The 16220-nt window shown below is 35.4% G+C and overlaps 1 protein-coding gene across 3 annotated transcripts in view; it reads right to left on the bottom strand.

Moving 5' to 3' along the window:
- The window catches only part of LOC133656290 (protein TANC2-like), a 255231-nt gene that overhangs the window by 41228 nt on the left and 197783 nt on the right, over nt 1-16220 (bottom strand). For all 3 annotated transcript variants that reach the window (XM_062057295.1, XM_062057293.1, XM_062057294.1), the window contains 4 exons: nt 12590-12721; nt 8147-8185; nt 2441-2722; nt 2253-2377 (listed from right to left, as the gene is read on the bottom strand). In XM_062057295.1, the coding sequence (XP_061913279.1) occupies nt 2253-2377; nt 2441-2722; nt 8147-8185; nt 12590-12721 (578 nt within the window). The remainder of the gene's footprint in view (nt 1-2252; nt 2378-2440; nt 2723-8146; nt 8186-12589; nt 12722-16220) is intronic.

The raw sequence follows: 16220 nt of genomic DNA, 5'->3' as shown, positions 1-16220 counted from the left end.
CGCTCCCCCTTTTGGTCAACATATGAAATAACAAGTGTGTGTGTAAAAATTTGAAGTGCTCCCCCTCTTGGTCAACATATGAAATAACAAGTGTGTGTGTAAGAAGTTGAAATGCGCCCCCTTTGGCCAAAATGTATAAAAATAAATAAACATTTCAAATAAACAAATATGTATATAGGGACATACTGTAATAACTTGGAGTAAATAATGAAGATTAAAAACCAATTACAAAAAATAAAAAAGCATTATTTTTCTCACAATGTGTCGACTTTTTTTTTATTTTTATTTTTTATAAAATTGGGAACAATTCCTAACATTCTTTCTGTTTCTGTAAATATTGCAATATTTTCTCGTCAAAATTATGACTTTTTTGTTGTAAAATGATGACAAATGTTATTGATCCATGCACGGTGTTCATCGGGGAGAGGGAGGTCTGGGCTTCTCTGCTTAGGCTGCTGCGCCCGCGACCCCACCTCAAATGTGTTCATCATCCATCCATCAATCGACAGCGCTATCGATCAGTTTGATTAATAATAATAATAATAATAATAATAGATTTTATTTGTAAAAAGCACTTTACATTAAGTGAACAACTTCAAAGTGCTACAGTGTATTAAAAAAAGAAAATAAATACAAATAAAAATAAAAAGATAATACAAAATAAATAAAAATTAAAGCTGCAAGCAGTGATGGACGGGACCGACTTTGACGGCACATAAAATCCAAACCGGAGCAGTAATTCAAACTCTTTCATCAACTTTTAATCAGAAGAGTTCAATCTCTCTCCTGTGCTAGTTAATTGAAGCCGACACGACAAACGCGCTCAGAGGAGATAATGTTTAAAAAAAGGTGACTGTTTTGACCCAACTTTTATTTTGAAGGGGGAATTGCAAACTTCCTGTAGATTTTTGCTGGGGGTTGTCAAGATATGAAATGTAGGTCTAAGTGAGACCTACATAGAGGTTTTTGTTTCATATCTCTACGACATTCCTACTGGGAGTTACAGGCAGTTTTGTCTGGGTTTTCTTCCTAGGAGCAGTTTTGTCTGTGTTTTCTTCCTAGGGGGCGCCAGAGCGCAATTTTGAGTTTTGGGGTTTGGTTTTTTTGATTAGATCGCAATTTTCGCGAGTCCTGATGTGTGTGTCCAGTTTGGTGAGTTTTGAAGCATGTTAAGGGGGTCAAATTACAGCTCAAAGAGGCAAAGGTGACTTTATTAAACTTTTGTTTTGAAGGGGGAATTGCCAACTTCCTGTTTATTTTTGCTGAATGATGTCAGTGTATGAAATCTAGGTCTAAGTGAGACCTACATAGAGGTTTTTGTTTCATGTCTCTCCGACATTCCTAGTGGGATTCCTAGGAGCAGTTTTGTCTGTGTTTTCTTCCTAGGGGGCGCCAGAGCGCAATTTTGAGTTTTGGGGTTTGGTTTTTTGATTAGATCGCAATTTTCGCCAGTCCTGATGTGTGTGTCAAATTTGGTGAGTTTTGAAGCATGTTAAAGGGGTCAAATTACAGCTCAAAGAGGCAAAAGTGACTTTATTAAACTTTTGTTTTGAAGGGGGAATTGCCAACTTCCTGTTGATTTTTGCTGAAGGATGTCAGTGTATGAAATCTAGGTCTAAGTGAGACCTACATAGAGGTTTTTGTTTCATGTCTCTCTGACATTCCTAGTGGGATTTACAGGCAGTTTTGTCTGTGTTTTCTTCCTAGGGGGCGCCAGAGCGCAATTTTGAGTTTTTTTTTTTTTTTTTTTTTTTTTTATTAGATCGCAATTTTCGCCAGTCCTGATGTGTGTGTCAAATATGGTGAGTTTTGAAGCATGTGAAGGGGGTCAAACTACAGCTCAAAGAGCAAAGGTGACTGTTTTTACTAAACTTTTGTTTTGAAGGGGGAATTGCCAACTTCCTGTTGATTTTTGATTTTTTGATTAGATCGCAATTTTCGCCAGTCCTGATGTGTGTGTCCAGTTTGGTGAGTGTTGAAGCATGTTAAAGGGGTCAAATTACAGCTCAAAGAGGCGGCGGTATAATAATAAAGAAAAACGCTAGAAATTCAATAGGGTCCTCTGTCCCGAAGGGACATTCGGTCCCTAATAAAAACTAGAATAGCCAAATAGCTAAAACTAGTATGCATATATAAATTTAAAAAAAGGCTTTTTTAAAAAGAAGGGTTTTTAAGCCTTTTTTTAAAAGCATCCACAGTCTGTGGTGCCCTCAGGTGGTCAGGGAGAGCGAGCGTTCCACAGACGAGCGTACCTGAGAGGCCAGCCTCCTCATGGACTCCTCCTGACGGCGTCTCATCTCGGGGGTGCCGGGGCAGCTGCCCCCCCCCAGGGTGCCGTGTGCGGGCTGGGGCTGGCTGAGTGGGAGCCCCTCCCCATCTGAACAGGACACACTCGTTCAATCACAAGGGCGAGACGGGCGTTGTTGATAAGAGCGCCTACGTTTGGGCGAGGCCTGCGGGCTGTCGGAGGCGATCTGCCTCATGCGGGTGCCGTGGCAGCTGAGCGCCACCAGGCGGGAGACGATGGCGGTCTTGCCGAAGCCGATGTTGCCCACCACCACCACGCCGCGACTGCCGCCGCAGGGCGGGCGGTTGAGGTGGGCGTCGATCTCCTGGAAGAGCCACTCGCGGCCCGTGAAGACCGAGTCCACGGTGATGGAGGGCACCTCGAAGAGCAGCGGCTTGAGGGCGATGTCCTGCGGCCGGTACGGAGCGAAACGCACTGCCGGGGCCACAAAAACTAGTCGGTCAACTTTTCACTTTGTGCCCGCAGGGGGCGCCAAACATGTACTTCATGGGGCCCTGAATAAACCCTCATTCACTACTGACAAGTGCAGCAAAAAGGCTGACATTTCTCTCTTCCACCACTAGAGGGAGACATTGTACACAATGTTGCTCAAATGTATTCCTAATGAGGCATTCAGAAAGCAGCATTTTTATTACCATCAAAACATTTATAAACAGTACAAAATATATTTTATTGGGTATTTATTTTGTTACTTGCCTATATACGTGTATATGTCTATGCCCCAAAACGTGAGAATACTATGATATTACATTAATATCATAATAAAAGCCTGCAAAATAAACTGGCATATTATGTTAATATATGATAAAAATGTATGTTATGTTTGATTATAATTAAAACATACCCGTTATGTTAATTATATGTAATAATAAAAACATGCATATTATATTATAATAGAAACTTGCATATTAAGGTATTATGATAAAAAAATGCATATTATATTATTATATATATATTATATTAATAGTATATTATGAAATAAACATGCATGTAATGTTAATATTACGATAAAAAAATGCATGTTTTGTTCATATTATAATTAAAATATACCTGTTATGTTAATAGTATGTAATAATAAAAAAGATGCATATTATGTTATAGTATATTATGATACAAACATGCATATTATATTATAATAGAAACTTGCATATTAAGGTATTATAATGAAACATGCATAGTAAATTAATATTATAGTAAAAACATACAAATAGAAACATGCATATTATGTTATAACTTAATATTAAAAACATGCATATTAAGTTAATAATACAATAAAAAATGCATGTTATGTTAATAGTATATTATGAAATAAACATGCATATAATGTTAATATTACGATAAAAAATGCATGTTATGTTCATATTATATTTAAAACATACCTGTTATGTTAATAGTATGTAATAATAAAAAAGATGCAAATTATGTTATAGTATATTATGATACAAACATGCATATTATATTACAATAAACATTTGCATATTTAGGTATTATAATAAAAAATGCATAGTATATTAATATTATAGTACAAACATACAAATAGAAACATGCAAATTATGTTAATAACTTAATATTAAAAACATGCATATTATGTTAATAATACAATAAAAAAATGCATGTTATGTTAATAGTATATTATGAAATAAACATGCATACAATTTTAATATTACGATAAAAAATGCATGCTATGTTCATACTATATTTAAAACATACCTGTTATGTTAATAGTATGTAATAATAAAGATATGCATATCATGTTATTGTATATTATGATACAAACATGCATATTATATTACAATAAAAATGTGCATATTTAGGTATTATAATAAAAAATGCATAGTATATTAATATTATAGTAAAAACATACAAATAGAAACATGCAAATTATGTTAATAACTTAATATTAAAAACATGCATATTATGTTAATAACTTAATATTAAAAACATTTATATTATGTTAATAACTTAATATTAAAAACATGCATATTATGTTAATAACTTAATATTAAAAACATTTATATTATGTTAATAATACAATAAAAATGCATGTTATGTTAATAGTATATTATGAAATAAACATGCATATAATGTTAATATTCTGATATAAAATGCATGTTATGTTCATATTATAATTAAAACATACCTGTTATGTTAATAGTATGTAATAATAAAAAAGATGCATATTATGTTATAGTATATTATGATACTAACATGCATATTATACTATAATAAAAACTTGCATATTAAGGTATTGTAATAAAACATTTATGTTAAGTTCATACTATAATCAAAACATACCTGTTATGTTAATAGTATGTAATAATACAAACATGCATATTTGAATAATATTAAAATAGAAACATTCATGTTATGTTAAAAGTACTTTTAAACAGCAACGTGCATATAATGTTAAAATTATAATACAAAGGCATATTGTGTTAATATTATCACAAAAACATGCATATTATGATAATATTATAATAAAACATGCATGTCATGTTAACAGTATATTAAAATAGAAACATGCATATTACGTTAATAACTTAAATATTAAAAACATGCATATTCTATTAGTATTATAAAACATGCATGTTATGTTCATATTATATTAATATAGAAACATGCATATTATGTTAATAACTTAAATATTAAAAACATGCATATTATGTTAATATTATAATAAAAATGCATGTTATGTTAACAATATGCGATAATACAAACATGCATATTTTAATGCTATAAAAACATTCATGTTATGTTAACAGTACTTCATAATAGAAACTTGCATATTATGTTAAAATAATAATACAATGCACAATATGTTAATATTATAATAAAACATGCATATTAGGTTACTACTATAATAGATACATGCATTTTATAATAAAAAAAACATGCATATTATGTTAATATTATAATAAAAACATGCATTCTATATCAACATTATAATAAAAACATGCATAATATGTTAATATTATAAGAGAAACTTGAACGTTATGTTAGTAGTATGATATATTAAAACATGAATATTATGTTAAAATAATGCATATTAGCTTAATATTATAAAAGAACATTATATTAATATTAACATTATAATAGAAACATGCATATTATGTTAATAGTATGTTTTAATAAAAACATGCATAATATGTAATATTATAATAAAAACATGCACATTATGTTACAATGTTATGTTATGTTATGTTACAATAAAAACCTGAGTATGTTAATATTATAATAAAACATGCATAGTATGTTAATAGTATGTTTTAATAAAGACATGCATATTATCCTAATATTTAAATAAAACATGCATTTAATTTTAATACTTTGTTACAATAAAACATGCATACTATGCTAATATTATAACAAAACATGCATTGTATGTTAATAGTATGTTTTAATAAATACATGCATATTATCCTAATATTTTAATAAAACATGCATGTTATTTTAATAGTTTGTTACAATAAAACATGCATACTATGCTAATATTATAATAAAACATGCATAGTATGTTAATAGTAGGTTTTAATAAAGACATGCATATTATGTTAATATTTAAATAAAACATGCATAGTATGTTAATAGTATGTTTTAATAAATGCATGCATATTATCCTAATAGCATAATAAAACATGCATTTTATGTTAATAGTAGGTTTTAATAAATACATGCATATTATCCTAATATTCTAATAAAACATGCATAGTATGCTAATAGTAGGTTTTAATAAATACATGCATATTATCCTAATATTATAATAAAACATGCATGGTATGTTAATAGTATGTTTTAATAAATGCATGCATATTATCCTAATATTCTAATAAAACATGCATAGTATGCTTATAGTAGGTTTTAATAAATACATGCATATTATCCTAATATTATAATAAAACATGCATAGTATGTTGATAGTATGTTTTAATAAATGCATGCATATTATCCTAATATTATAATAAAACATGCATAGTATGTTAATAGTATGTTTTAATAAATACATGCATATTATCCTAATATTATAATAAAACATGCATAGTATGCTAATAGTAGGTTTTAATAAATACATGCATATTATCCTAATATTCTAATAAAACATGCATAGTATGCTAATAGTAGGTTTTAATAAATACATGCATATTATCCTAATATTATAATAAAACATGCATAGTATGTTGATAGTATGTTTTAATAAATGCATGCATATTATCCTAATATTATAATAAAACATGCATTTTATGTTAATAGTATGTTTTAATAAATACATGCATATTATCCTAATATTTAAATAAAACATGCATGTTATTTTAATACTTTGTTACAATAAAACATTCATACTATGCTAATATTATAACAAAACATGCATAGTATGTTAATAGTATGTTTTAATAAATACATGCATATTATCCTAATATTATAATAAAACATGCATAGTATGTTAATAGTAGGTTTTAATAAATACATGCATATTATCCTAATATTATAATAAAACATGCATTTTATGTTAATAGTAGGTTTTAATAAATACATGCATATTATCCTAATATTATAATAAAACATGCATTTTATGTTAATAGTATGTTTTAATAAATACATGCATATTATCTTAATATTTAAATAAAACATGCATGTTATTTTAATACTTTGTTACAATAAAACATTCATACTATGCTAATATTATAACAAAACATGCATAGTATGTTAATAGTATGTTTTAATAAATACATGCATATTATCCTAATATTATAATAAAACATGCATAGTATGTTAATAGTAGGTTTTAATAAATGCATGCATATTATCCTAATATTATAATAAAACATGCATTTTATTTTAATAGTATGTTTTAATATATGCATGCATATTATCCTAATATTATAATAAAACATGCATTTTACTTTAATAGTATGTTTTAATAAATACATGCATATTATCCTAATATTCTAATAAAACATGCATAGTATGTTAATAGTATGTTTTAATAAATGCATGCATATTATCCTAATAGCATAATAAAACATGCATTTTATGTTAATAGTAGGTTTTAATAAATACATGCATATTATCCTAATATTCTAATAAAACATGCATAGTATGCTAATAGTAGGTTTTAATAAATACATGCATATTATCCTAATATTATAATAAAACATGCATAGTATGTTAATAGTATGTTTTAATATATGCATGCATATTATCCTAATATTATAATAAAACATGCATTTTACTTTAATAGTATGTTTTAATAAATACATGCATATTATCCTAATATTCTAATAAAACATGCATAGTATGTTAATAGTATGTTTTAATAAATGCATGCATATTATCCTAATATCATAATAAAACATGCATTTTATGTTAATAGTAGGTTTTAATAAATACATGCCTATTATCCTAATATTTTAATAAAACATGCATGTTATTTTAATAGTTTGTTACAATAAAACATGCATACTATGCTAATATTATAACAAAACATGCATAGTATGTTAATATTATAATAGAAAGGTCCATATTATGTGAATAGTATATCATAATAGAAACTCGCATATCTTATAGATAAATGATGAGCAATATATTATAATAAGAGCAATATATTCATGATAGTAGCGAGGATACTGACAAGGAAGCTGGATGGTAAATTAATTAATAAGTTAATAAGTAAATAAGTTAATATAACTATTGTTTTCATGTTTTATTTGCTTTCTATATCTCTACTTAACTGTATTGTTATTTGCTGTTATCGTTATATCCCAAATACTGTAACTACTACTGCTAATGGCCGTCGTGTCATCGTGAAAGAAGCGTGGAGGTGAGAAGACGATGGCGACTCACGTGACTGCGACTGCCAGGCGTGGGTGTTGTTGGCGGAGGCTGAAGGGGAGAAAACACAAGACAAGCGCGGGTTAAAGGGCACGCGGGCAGGACAACGGCAAGCCAAACAAAAACATCTGGGGGTGGAGCCCCCGTTGGTTGCTCGGCGTGATTGGCCGCAGCCTGCAGGTGGGGGGGTGTGGGGGGTGGGGGGTGTGTGTAACCATACGTGTTGGGTCGACATACCAGTATCAATCTACTCGGTTACTGGCAATTGTGCCGAGGAGAAGCCAGAGCTTGAAAACACGAGCTAGATTATTTGGCGGAGTTGGACGCGGACCCAAAATGCGACTCGGTGAAGTCCCGGATGGATCAAAAGGTGATTTTATTGGCTTAACCTATTGTTACTATAACAATCTACAAGGTTAATGTAGGTTGCTTCTCTTTCTTCCCCTCCATTTTTCTGCATTCTTTCGTATCTCAAGTTATCATTACGTATATGTATTGTTGCATTTGAACAATTGTATTGTTGATAATAAAGTATTGGTATTGTTTATTATCAATAGCACTATTTCTATTGGTATTCATATTGCTCCATTTTTAGTGTAATAATGCTCATTGTCATTTCTGTATTTTTTTTATTTTATTTTCGCTAACTGCTTATTTGCTATTACTTTTACCATCATATTTGTACATGTCGTATTTGCTGATGTTGCTCTGTTGTTGTTGTTGTTGTTGTTGTTGTGTTTGCTGTTGTTGTTTTTGTCTCTCTGTCTAATCCCCCTCTTGTCCCCACAATTCCCCCCTCTGTCTTCCTTTTTCTCTCTTTCTATCCCCTCCTGCTCCGGCCCGGCTGCACCAAATAAAAATATTAATACATTTAATAAAGTCAAAAAAAGTCAAAATACAAGTAAACAAGAGAAGTATCCTAAACTTCTCTTTTGTAAAGTAAATCTAAACAGCCGATATTGGCATCTACATCTGCTATATGATTTGCCCGAGAAGCTGGGCAGGACATTATTAAAAAAAAATAATAATAATAAAAAAATAATAATAATAATAATAAAATAAAATAAAATAAAATAAAAAAAAATACAAGTAAGGCAACAAGAGAAGTATCCTACACTTCTCTTTTGTAAAGTAAATCTGAACAGCCGATATGGGCATCTACATCTGCTATATGATCATCTACATCTGCTATATGATTTGCCCAAGAAGCTGGGCAGGACATTATTAAAAAAAAAAAAAAAAAAAAAAAAATTAAATTAAAAAAAAAAAAAAAAAAGAAAAAAAAAAAAAGGTGATTTTATTGCTGCTGTCAGACGTCTGCTGTGCATTAATGTTGCTCGCTAAAAGGTGCTCTAATGTTGTTGTTGATCTTTTCTCGAGTGCTGCAGCCTCGCTTCCAGGAATCCTCATCACGGCCGCAGCCTAGAAGAAACTCCCACTTAGATATTCACTCGCCAATACCCCCCACCCCTCAACCTCCGCCGCCCCCCGCCGTCGCCCGCGAATTGACTCGTTTTCCTGATGTAACGCCGCCCATTTGTGTGAAAGCCGGGCGCTGATGCAACGCGGCCAAAGCCGAGTGCACTCGGAGGAGATAAGAGTGCAGTGGCGGGAAGGAGAAGGAGGCGCGCCCTCAGAGAGGCACAAATCACGGGAAAATGTGGCGGGCGATGTTGTGAAGCGAGGGAGCCTCTAAACCCCGCCCCCCTCGGGCGACACGGAGCAGGGTATCACTTCCACGGAAACCTCAGCGGCCTTTTTAATTATTCACCAGGTGAGGATGACTCACTGCGGTGAGCGGGAGGATGGGGGGGGTGAGGGTGGGGAGGGGGGGGGGGGGGGGTGCGCTAAGCCAGTGTTTTTCAACCTTTTTCGAGGCAAGGTTGACGTTGTTGCTATCCTTCTTTGTTGTGCGGACATTGTTGATTGTCATGTCACGTACGGATGCACTTTGTAGACGCCGTAAGTTTTTGCTGTCGTCCAGCATTTTGTCTCTGTTGACTTTGTAGCCAGTTCAGTTTTGACTTTTGTTCTGCGTAGCCATTTCCTTTCGTTCATTCTGGGGTTTAAGCATTGCATACCCTTTACACCCGCACCCTGCCTCCCACTGTGGTCTGCATACCAGGATCACAACAAACCGTCCTCGTCTCACCCGACACACTCCGACTTTTACAAAGCAACGCTGCCACCTACTGACATGGAGTATTACGTGGTTACCCTGCCGAGTTTTACGCAGCACAGACACTAAGCAGCGGCACATTATTGGCAGTTTCTAATTAGGGATTTGCCAAAAATGTTTTTGGGATAAATTAGGTGAAGTTGCATAATTTCCCACGGCACACCAGGCAATATCTCACGGCCGCGGCACAGTGGTTGAAAAACAATGGGTTGAAGTAAAAAAAAATAGAAATGCATGACTTTATTTGAACACTTTTATGAGTGGGGCCATTTTGGATCCCTTGAGATTTTTAGTGTTTTTCTTTTTTAAATGAATTAAACGTAATGTTGGTATGAATTATTTACTTATTTAATGCTCCAATTGCAGTCGGGTGTTCCAACAGGACAATTAGACTTAGTTATTGTCTTTACAGTACAGATAAGAACTGTTGCATTAGTGGCGGGGGACTTTAATCACGCTAACATGAAAACTGTGTTCCCCCATTTCCATCAGTATGTGAATTTTGCAACCAGTGGTGGAAGTAAGCCGGACATGGTGTATAGCAATATTAAGCACGCCCCCATCTATCTGTGATGCTAATTCCTGCATACGAGCCCCTGCTGATCAGAACGCAAGCGACGGTCAAGCAGGTGACAACAATGACCCCAAACACACCTCAAAAGTGGTAAAGGAATGGCTAAATCAGGCTAGAATGAAGGTTTTAGAAAGGTGTGGACAGTGCTGAAGAAACAAGTCCATGTCAGAAAAGCAACACATTTAGCTGAACACTTTTGACCACGACTGTAGCGCTGCACTAATCGTTAGTTGGCAACTAAGGTGCTAATCGCTAGCTGGCAACTAACACACAAGCTGGTATTTAGAATACCTCCCCTCCCGTCTGCCGAGCGGAGGAGGCAGACGCTGATCTGAGGCGGCAGGAAGTGCCCTGGAACACACTCTGCCCTTTGAGGCTTAACACAACTGGCACTCAACATTTGTCTTTCTTCTTAGTGAAGCACAAACACATGCAGCCGACACGTGTGTGTGTGTGTGTGTGTGTGTGTGTGTGTGTGTGTGTGTGTGTGTGTGTGTGTGTGTGTGTGTGTGTGTGTGTGTGTGTGTGTGTGTGTGTGTGTGTGTGTGTGTTCGAATGAGGGCGGTCCCAAAAGGAGGGATTTTTCACATTGACTGTGTCGCTTTTAAAAGTGCCCCCCTCTGGTCAACATATGAAATAACAAGTGTGTGTAAAAATTGGAAGTGCTCCCCCTCTGGTCAACATATGAGATAACAAGTGTGTGTAAGAAATTGAAGTGCTCCCCCTCTGGTCAACATATGAAATAACAAGTGTGTAAGAAATTGAAGTGCTCTCCCTCTGGTCAACATATGTAATAACAAGTGTGTGTAAAAATTGGAAGTGCTCCCCCTCTGGTCAACATATGTAATAACAAGTGTGTGTAAAAATTGGAAGTGCTCCCCCTCTGGTCAACATATGAAATAACAAGTGTGTGTAAGAAATTGAAAAATGCGCCCCCTTTGGCCAAAATTGATTTAAAAAAATAAATAAATATGTATATAGAGACATAGTGTAATAACTTGAAGTAAATAATGAAGATTACAAACAAAATAAATCAATAAAATAAAAGCAATCTTTTTCTCACAATGTGTCAACTTTTATCTTATAAAATTGGGAACAATTTCCAATTTCTCATATTCTTTCTGTTTCTGTAAAATTGTAACATTTTCTCGTAAAATTATTACTTTTTTATATAAAATTATTATTTTTTAACGCAAAATGGTGACGTTTGTCATAAAGAATTTTGACTTTTATCGCAATATTGCCAATTTTTTTTGTTGTTCTTGTAAAATAGTGACATTTTTTTGTGAAATTCTGATTATTATTGTAAAATTGCCAACATTTTAAAGTTTTCTTAAAAAATCGTTACTTTGGCGGGTAAAATGACGACTCTTTTCATTAAATTGCCAAAATGTTAAGCTTTTCTTGTAAAATTGCGACTGTTATTAAGTAAAATGACAACTTTTATCATAATATTGCACAAATGTTCAGTTTTTGTTGTAAAATTTTGACTTGCGTTGAGTAAAATGACGACTTTTATTATAATACTGCCAAAATTGTAAGTTTTTCTTGGGAAATTCCAACTCATTTTTCACAACAAGCTTTTTTATATTTGCATAGTATGTATATATTATTAATGTTGTAAATACACTTCTTTATATATCTAGAAAGGTGTGTGTGTGTGCGTGTGTGTGTGTGTGTGTGTGTGTGTGCGTGTACACACCTCTCAGGTCCTGCCCCGAGCGGCCCGGCCCACAGGTGGTGCTCTGTCTGGGCATGCGCAGGGAGGTGCGCAAGGGGGTGTGTCTCTGCTCGTCCAGGTAGGCCAGGTCCTCCAGGTGAGCCGAGCTGGTGGCTGAGAGAGAAGAGGAGACATCATCAGCACGTACGAGCATCGGGGGCCGCAGCGTCCACAACAAGGGGGGTCCAAAGTGCCGCCCGGGGCCGTTTAAGCTCATTTTGTGTTTTTGTATGGTTGAGTAAGATGCAACTATAACTATTTGGTAATTGTTTTTAGTCGACCCCTCGTGGCCACAATAATTTGTGAAGTTCGATGCGGACACGTTTGTTACTGGATACTGTCTAATACGCCTCGGCCTTGGAGACTTTGTATGGTGAAGTATGATGCAACTATAACTATTTGGTAATTATTTTTGTCCACCCCTCGTGGCCACAATAATTTGTGAAGTTGAACGATGCGGACACGTTTGTTACTGGTCTAATACACTTCAGCCTTGGAGACTTTGTATGGTTAAGTAAGATGCAACTATAAATATTTAGTAATTGTTTTTGTCGACCCTTAGTGGCCACAATAATTTATGAAGTTGAACAATGCGGACACGTTTGTTACTGGATTATTTCTAATACGCTTCAGCCTTGGAGACTTTGTATGGTGAAGTATGATGCAACTATAACTATTTGGTAATTGTTTTTGTCCACCCCTCGTGGCCACGATAATTTGTGAAGTTGAACGACGCGGACACGTTTGTTACTGGTCTACTACACTTCAGCCTTGGACTTGTATGGTTAAGTCAGATGCAACCTCATAAATTATTGTGGCCACGAGGGTTGGACAAAAACAATTACCAAATAGTTATAGTTGCATCTGACTTAACCATACAAAGTCTCCAAGGCTGAAGTGTATTAGACCAGTAACAAACGTGTCCGCATCGTTCAGCTTCACAAATTATCGTGGCCACGAGGGGTGGACAAAAACAATTACCGAATAGTTCAAGTTGCATCTTACTTAACCATACAAAGTCTTGAAGGCTGAAGCGTATTAGCGAGTATTGAGTAACAAACGTGTCCGCATTGTTCAACTTCACAAATGATTGTGGCCAGCAGGGGTCTCTGACATTGTTTATGGTATTTGGTGTGTTTTGAAAAGATGCTGAGGTCATCATTTGGAAGTATTGCACTCGAGTAAAAGTCTGAATGACAATATTCCAGTGCACCTAAAGCTCAACGCTGGAAAAAACTACAGTCCCTGAATGCAGCAGAGAGGTTTTACTGCTAAAAGGTTCAAGCTCACTAATCAGGTGTTTTACTGATAGACCACGGAACCAGTCTGGACCCTGGACCAAGACCAGGACCTTCTCCTGCCTTTGGACTTTCAATGTGACCACTCATCTTGTCTATCTGCACATCTTGTCTATCTGCACATCTTGTCTATCTGCACATCTTGTCTGTCTGCACATCTTGTCTGTCTGCACATCTTGTCTGTCTGCACATCTTGTCTGTCTGCACATCTTGTCTATCTGCACATCTTGTCTGTCTGCACATCTTGTCTGTCTGCACATCTTGTCTGTCTGCACATCTTGTCTATCTGCACATCTTGTCTGTCTGCACATCTTGTCTGTCTGCACATCTTGTCTATCTGCACATCTTGTCTGTCTGCACATCTTGTCTGTCTGCACATCTTGTCTGTCTACACATCTTGTCTGTCTGCACATCTTGTCTGTCTGCACATCTTGTCTGTCTGCACATCTTGTCTCTCTGCACATCTTGTCTGTCTGCACATCTTGTCTATCTGCACATCTTGTCTGTCTGCACATCTTGTCTGTCTGCACATCTTGTCTCTCTGCACATCTTGTCTATCTGCACATCTTGTCTGTCTGCACATCTTGTCTGTCTGCACATCTTGTCTATCTGCACATCTTGTCTATCTGCACATCTTGTCTGTCTGCACATCTTGTCTATCTGCACATCTTGTCTGTCTGCACATCTTGTCTGTCTGCACATCTTGTCTATCTGCACATCTTGTCTGTCTGCACATCTTGTCTGTCTGCACATCTTGTCTGTCTGCACATCTTGTCTATCTGCACATCTTGTCTATCTGCACATCTTGTCTATCTGCACATCTTGTCTGTCTACACATCTTGTCTGTCTGCACATCTTGTCTATCTGCACATCTTGTCTATCTGCACATCTTGTCTGTCTGCACATCTTGTCTGTCTGCACATCTTGTCTATCTGCACATCTTGTCTGTCTGCACATCTTGTCTGTCTGCACATCTTGTCTATCTGCACATCTTGTCTGTCTGCACATCTTGTCTGTCTGCACATCTTGTCTATCTGCACATCTTGTCTGTCTGCACATCTTGTCTATCTGCACATCTTGTCTGTCTGCACATCTTGTCTGTCTGCACATCTTGTCTGTCTGCACATCTTGTCTCTCTGCACATCTTGTCTGTCTGCACATCTTGTCTATCTGCACATCTTGTCTGTCTGCACATCTTGTCTGTCTGCACATCTTGTCTGTCTGCACATCTTGTCTGTCTGCACATCTTGTCTGTCTGCACATCTTGTCTATCTGCACATCTTGTCTGTCTGCACATCTTGTCTGTCTGCACATCTTGTCTATCTGCACATCTTGTCTGTCTGCACATCTTGTCTATCTGCACATCTTGTCTGTCTGCACATCTTGTCTGTCTGCACATCTTGTCTGTCTGCACATCTTGTCTCTCTGCACATCTTGTCTGTCTGCACATCTTGTCTATCTGCACATCTTGTCTGTCTGCACATCTTGTCTGTCTGCACATCTTGTCTCTCTGCACATCTTGTCTATCTGCACATCTTGTCTGTCTGCACATCTTGTCTATCTGCACATCTTGTCTATCTGCACATCTTGTCTGTCTGCACATCTTGTCTATCTGCACATCTTGTCTGTCTGCACATCTTGTCTGTCTGCACATCTTGTCTATCTGCACATCTTGTCTGTCTGTACATCTTGTCTGTCTGCACATCTTGTCTGTCTGCACATCTTGTCTATCTGCACATCTTGTCTGTCTGCACATCTTGTCTATCTGCACATCTTGTCTGTCTACACATCTTGTCTGTCTGCACATCTTGTCTATCTGCACATCTTGTCTATCTGCACATCTTGTCTGTCTGCACATCTTGTCTGTCTGCACATCTTGTCTATCTGCACATCTTGTCTGTCTGCACATCTTGTCTGTCTGCACATCTTGTCTATCTGCACATCTTGTCTGTCTGCACATCTTGTCTGTCTGCACATCTTGTCTGTCTGCACATCTTGTCTATCTGCACATCTTGTCTGTCTGCACATCTTGTCTATCTGCACATCTTGTCTGTCTGCACATCTTGTCTGTCTGCACATCTTGTCTGTCTGCACATCTTGTCTGTCTGCACATCTTGTCTATCTACACATCTTGTCTGTCTGCACATCTTGTCTATCTGCACATCTTGTCTGTCTGCACATCTTGTCTGTCTGCACATCTTGTCTGTCTGCACATCTTGTCTGTCTGCACATCTTGTCTGTCTGCACATCTTGTCTGTCTGCACATCTTGTCTATCTGCACATCTTGTCTGTCTGCACATCTTGTCTGTCTGCAC

This window comes from Entelurus aequoreus, linkage group LG08 (assembly GCF_033978785.1).
Source record: "Entelurus aequoreus isolate RoL-2023_Sb linkage group LG08, RoL_Eaeq_v1.1, whole genome shotgun sequence".
Lineage (NCBI taxonomy): Eukaryota > Metazoa > Chordata > Actinopteri > Syngnathiformes > Syngnathidae > Entelurus > Entelurus aequoreus.
This window is presented reverse-complemented; position numbering and strand designations above follow the sequence as displayed.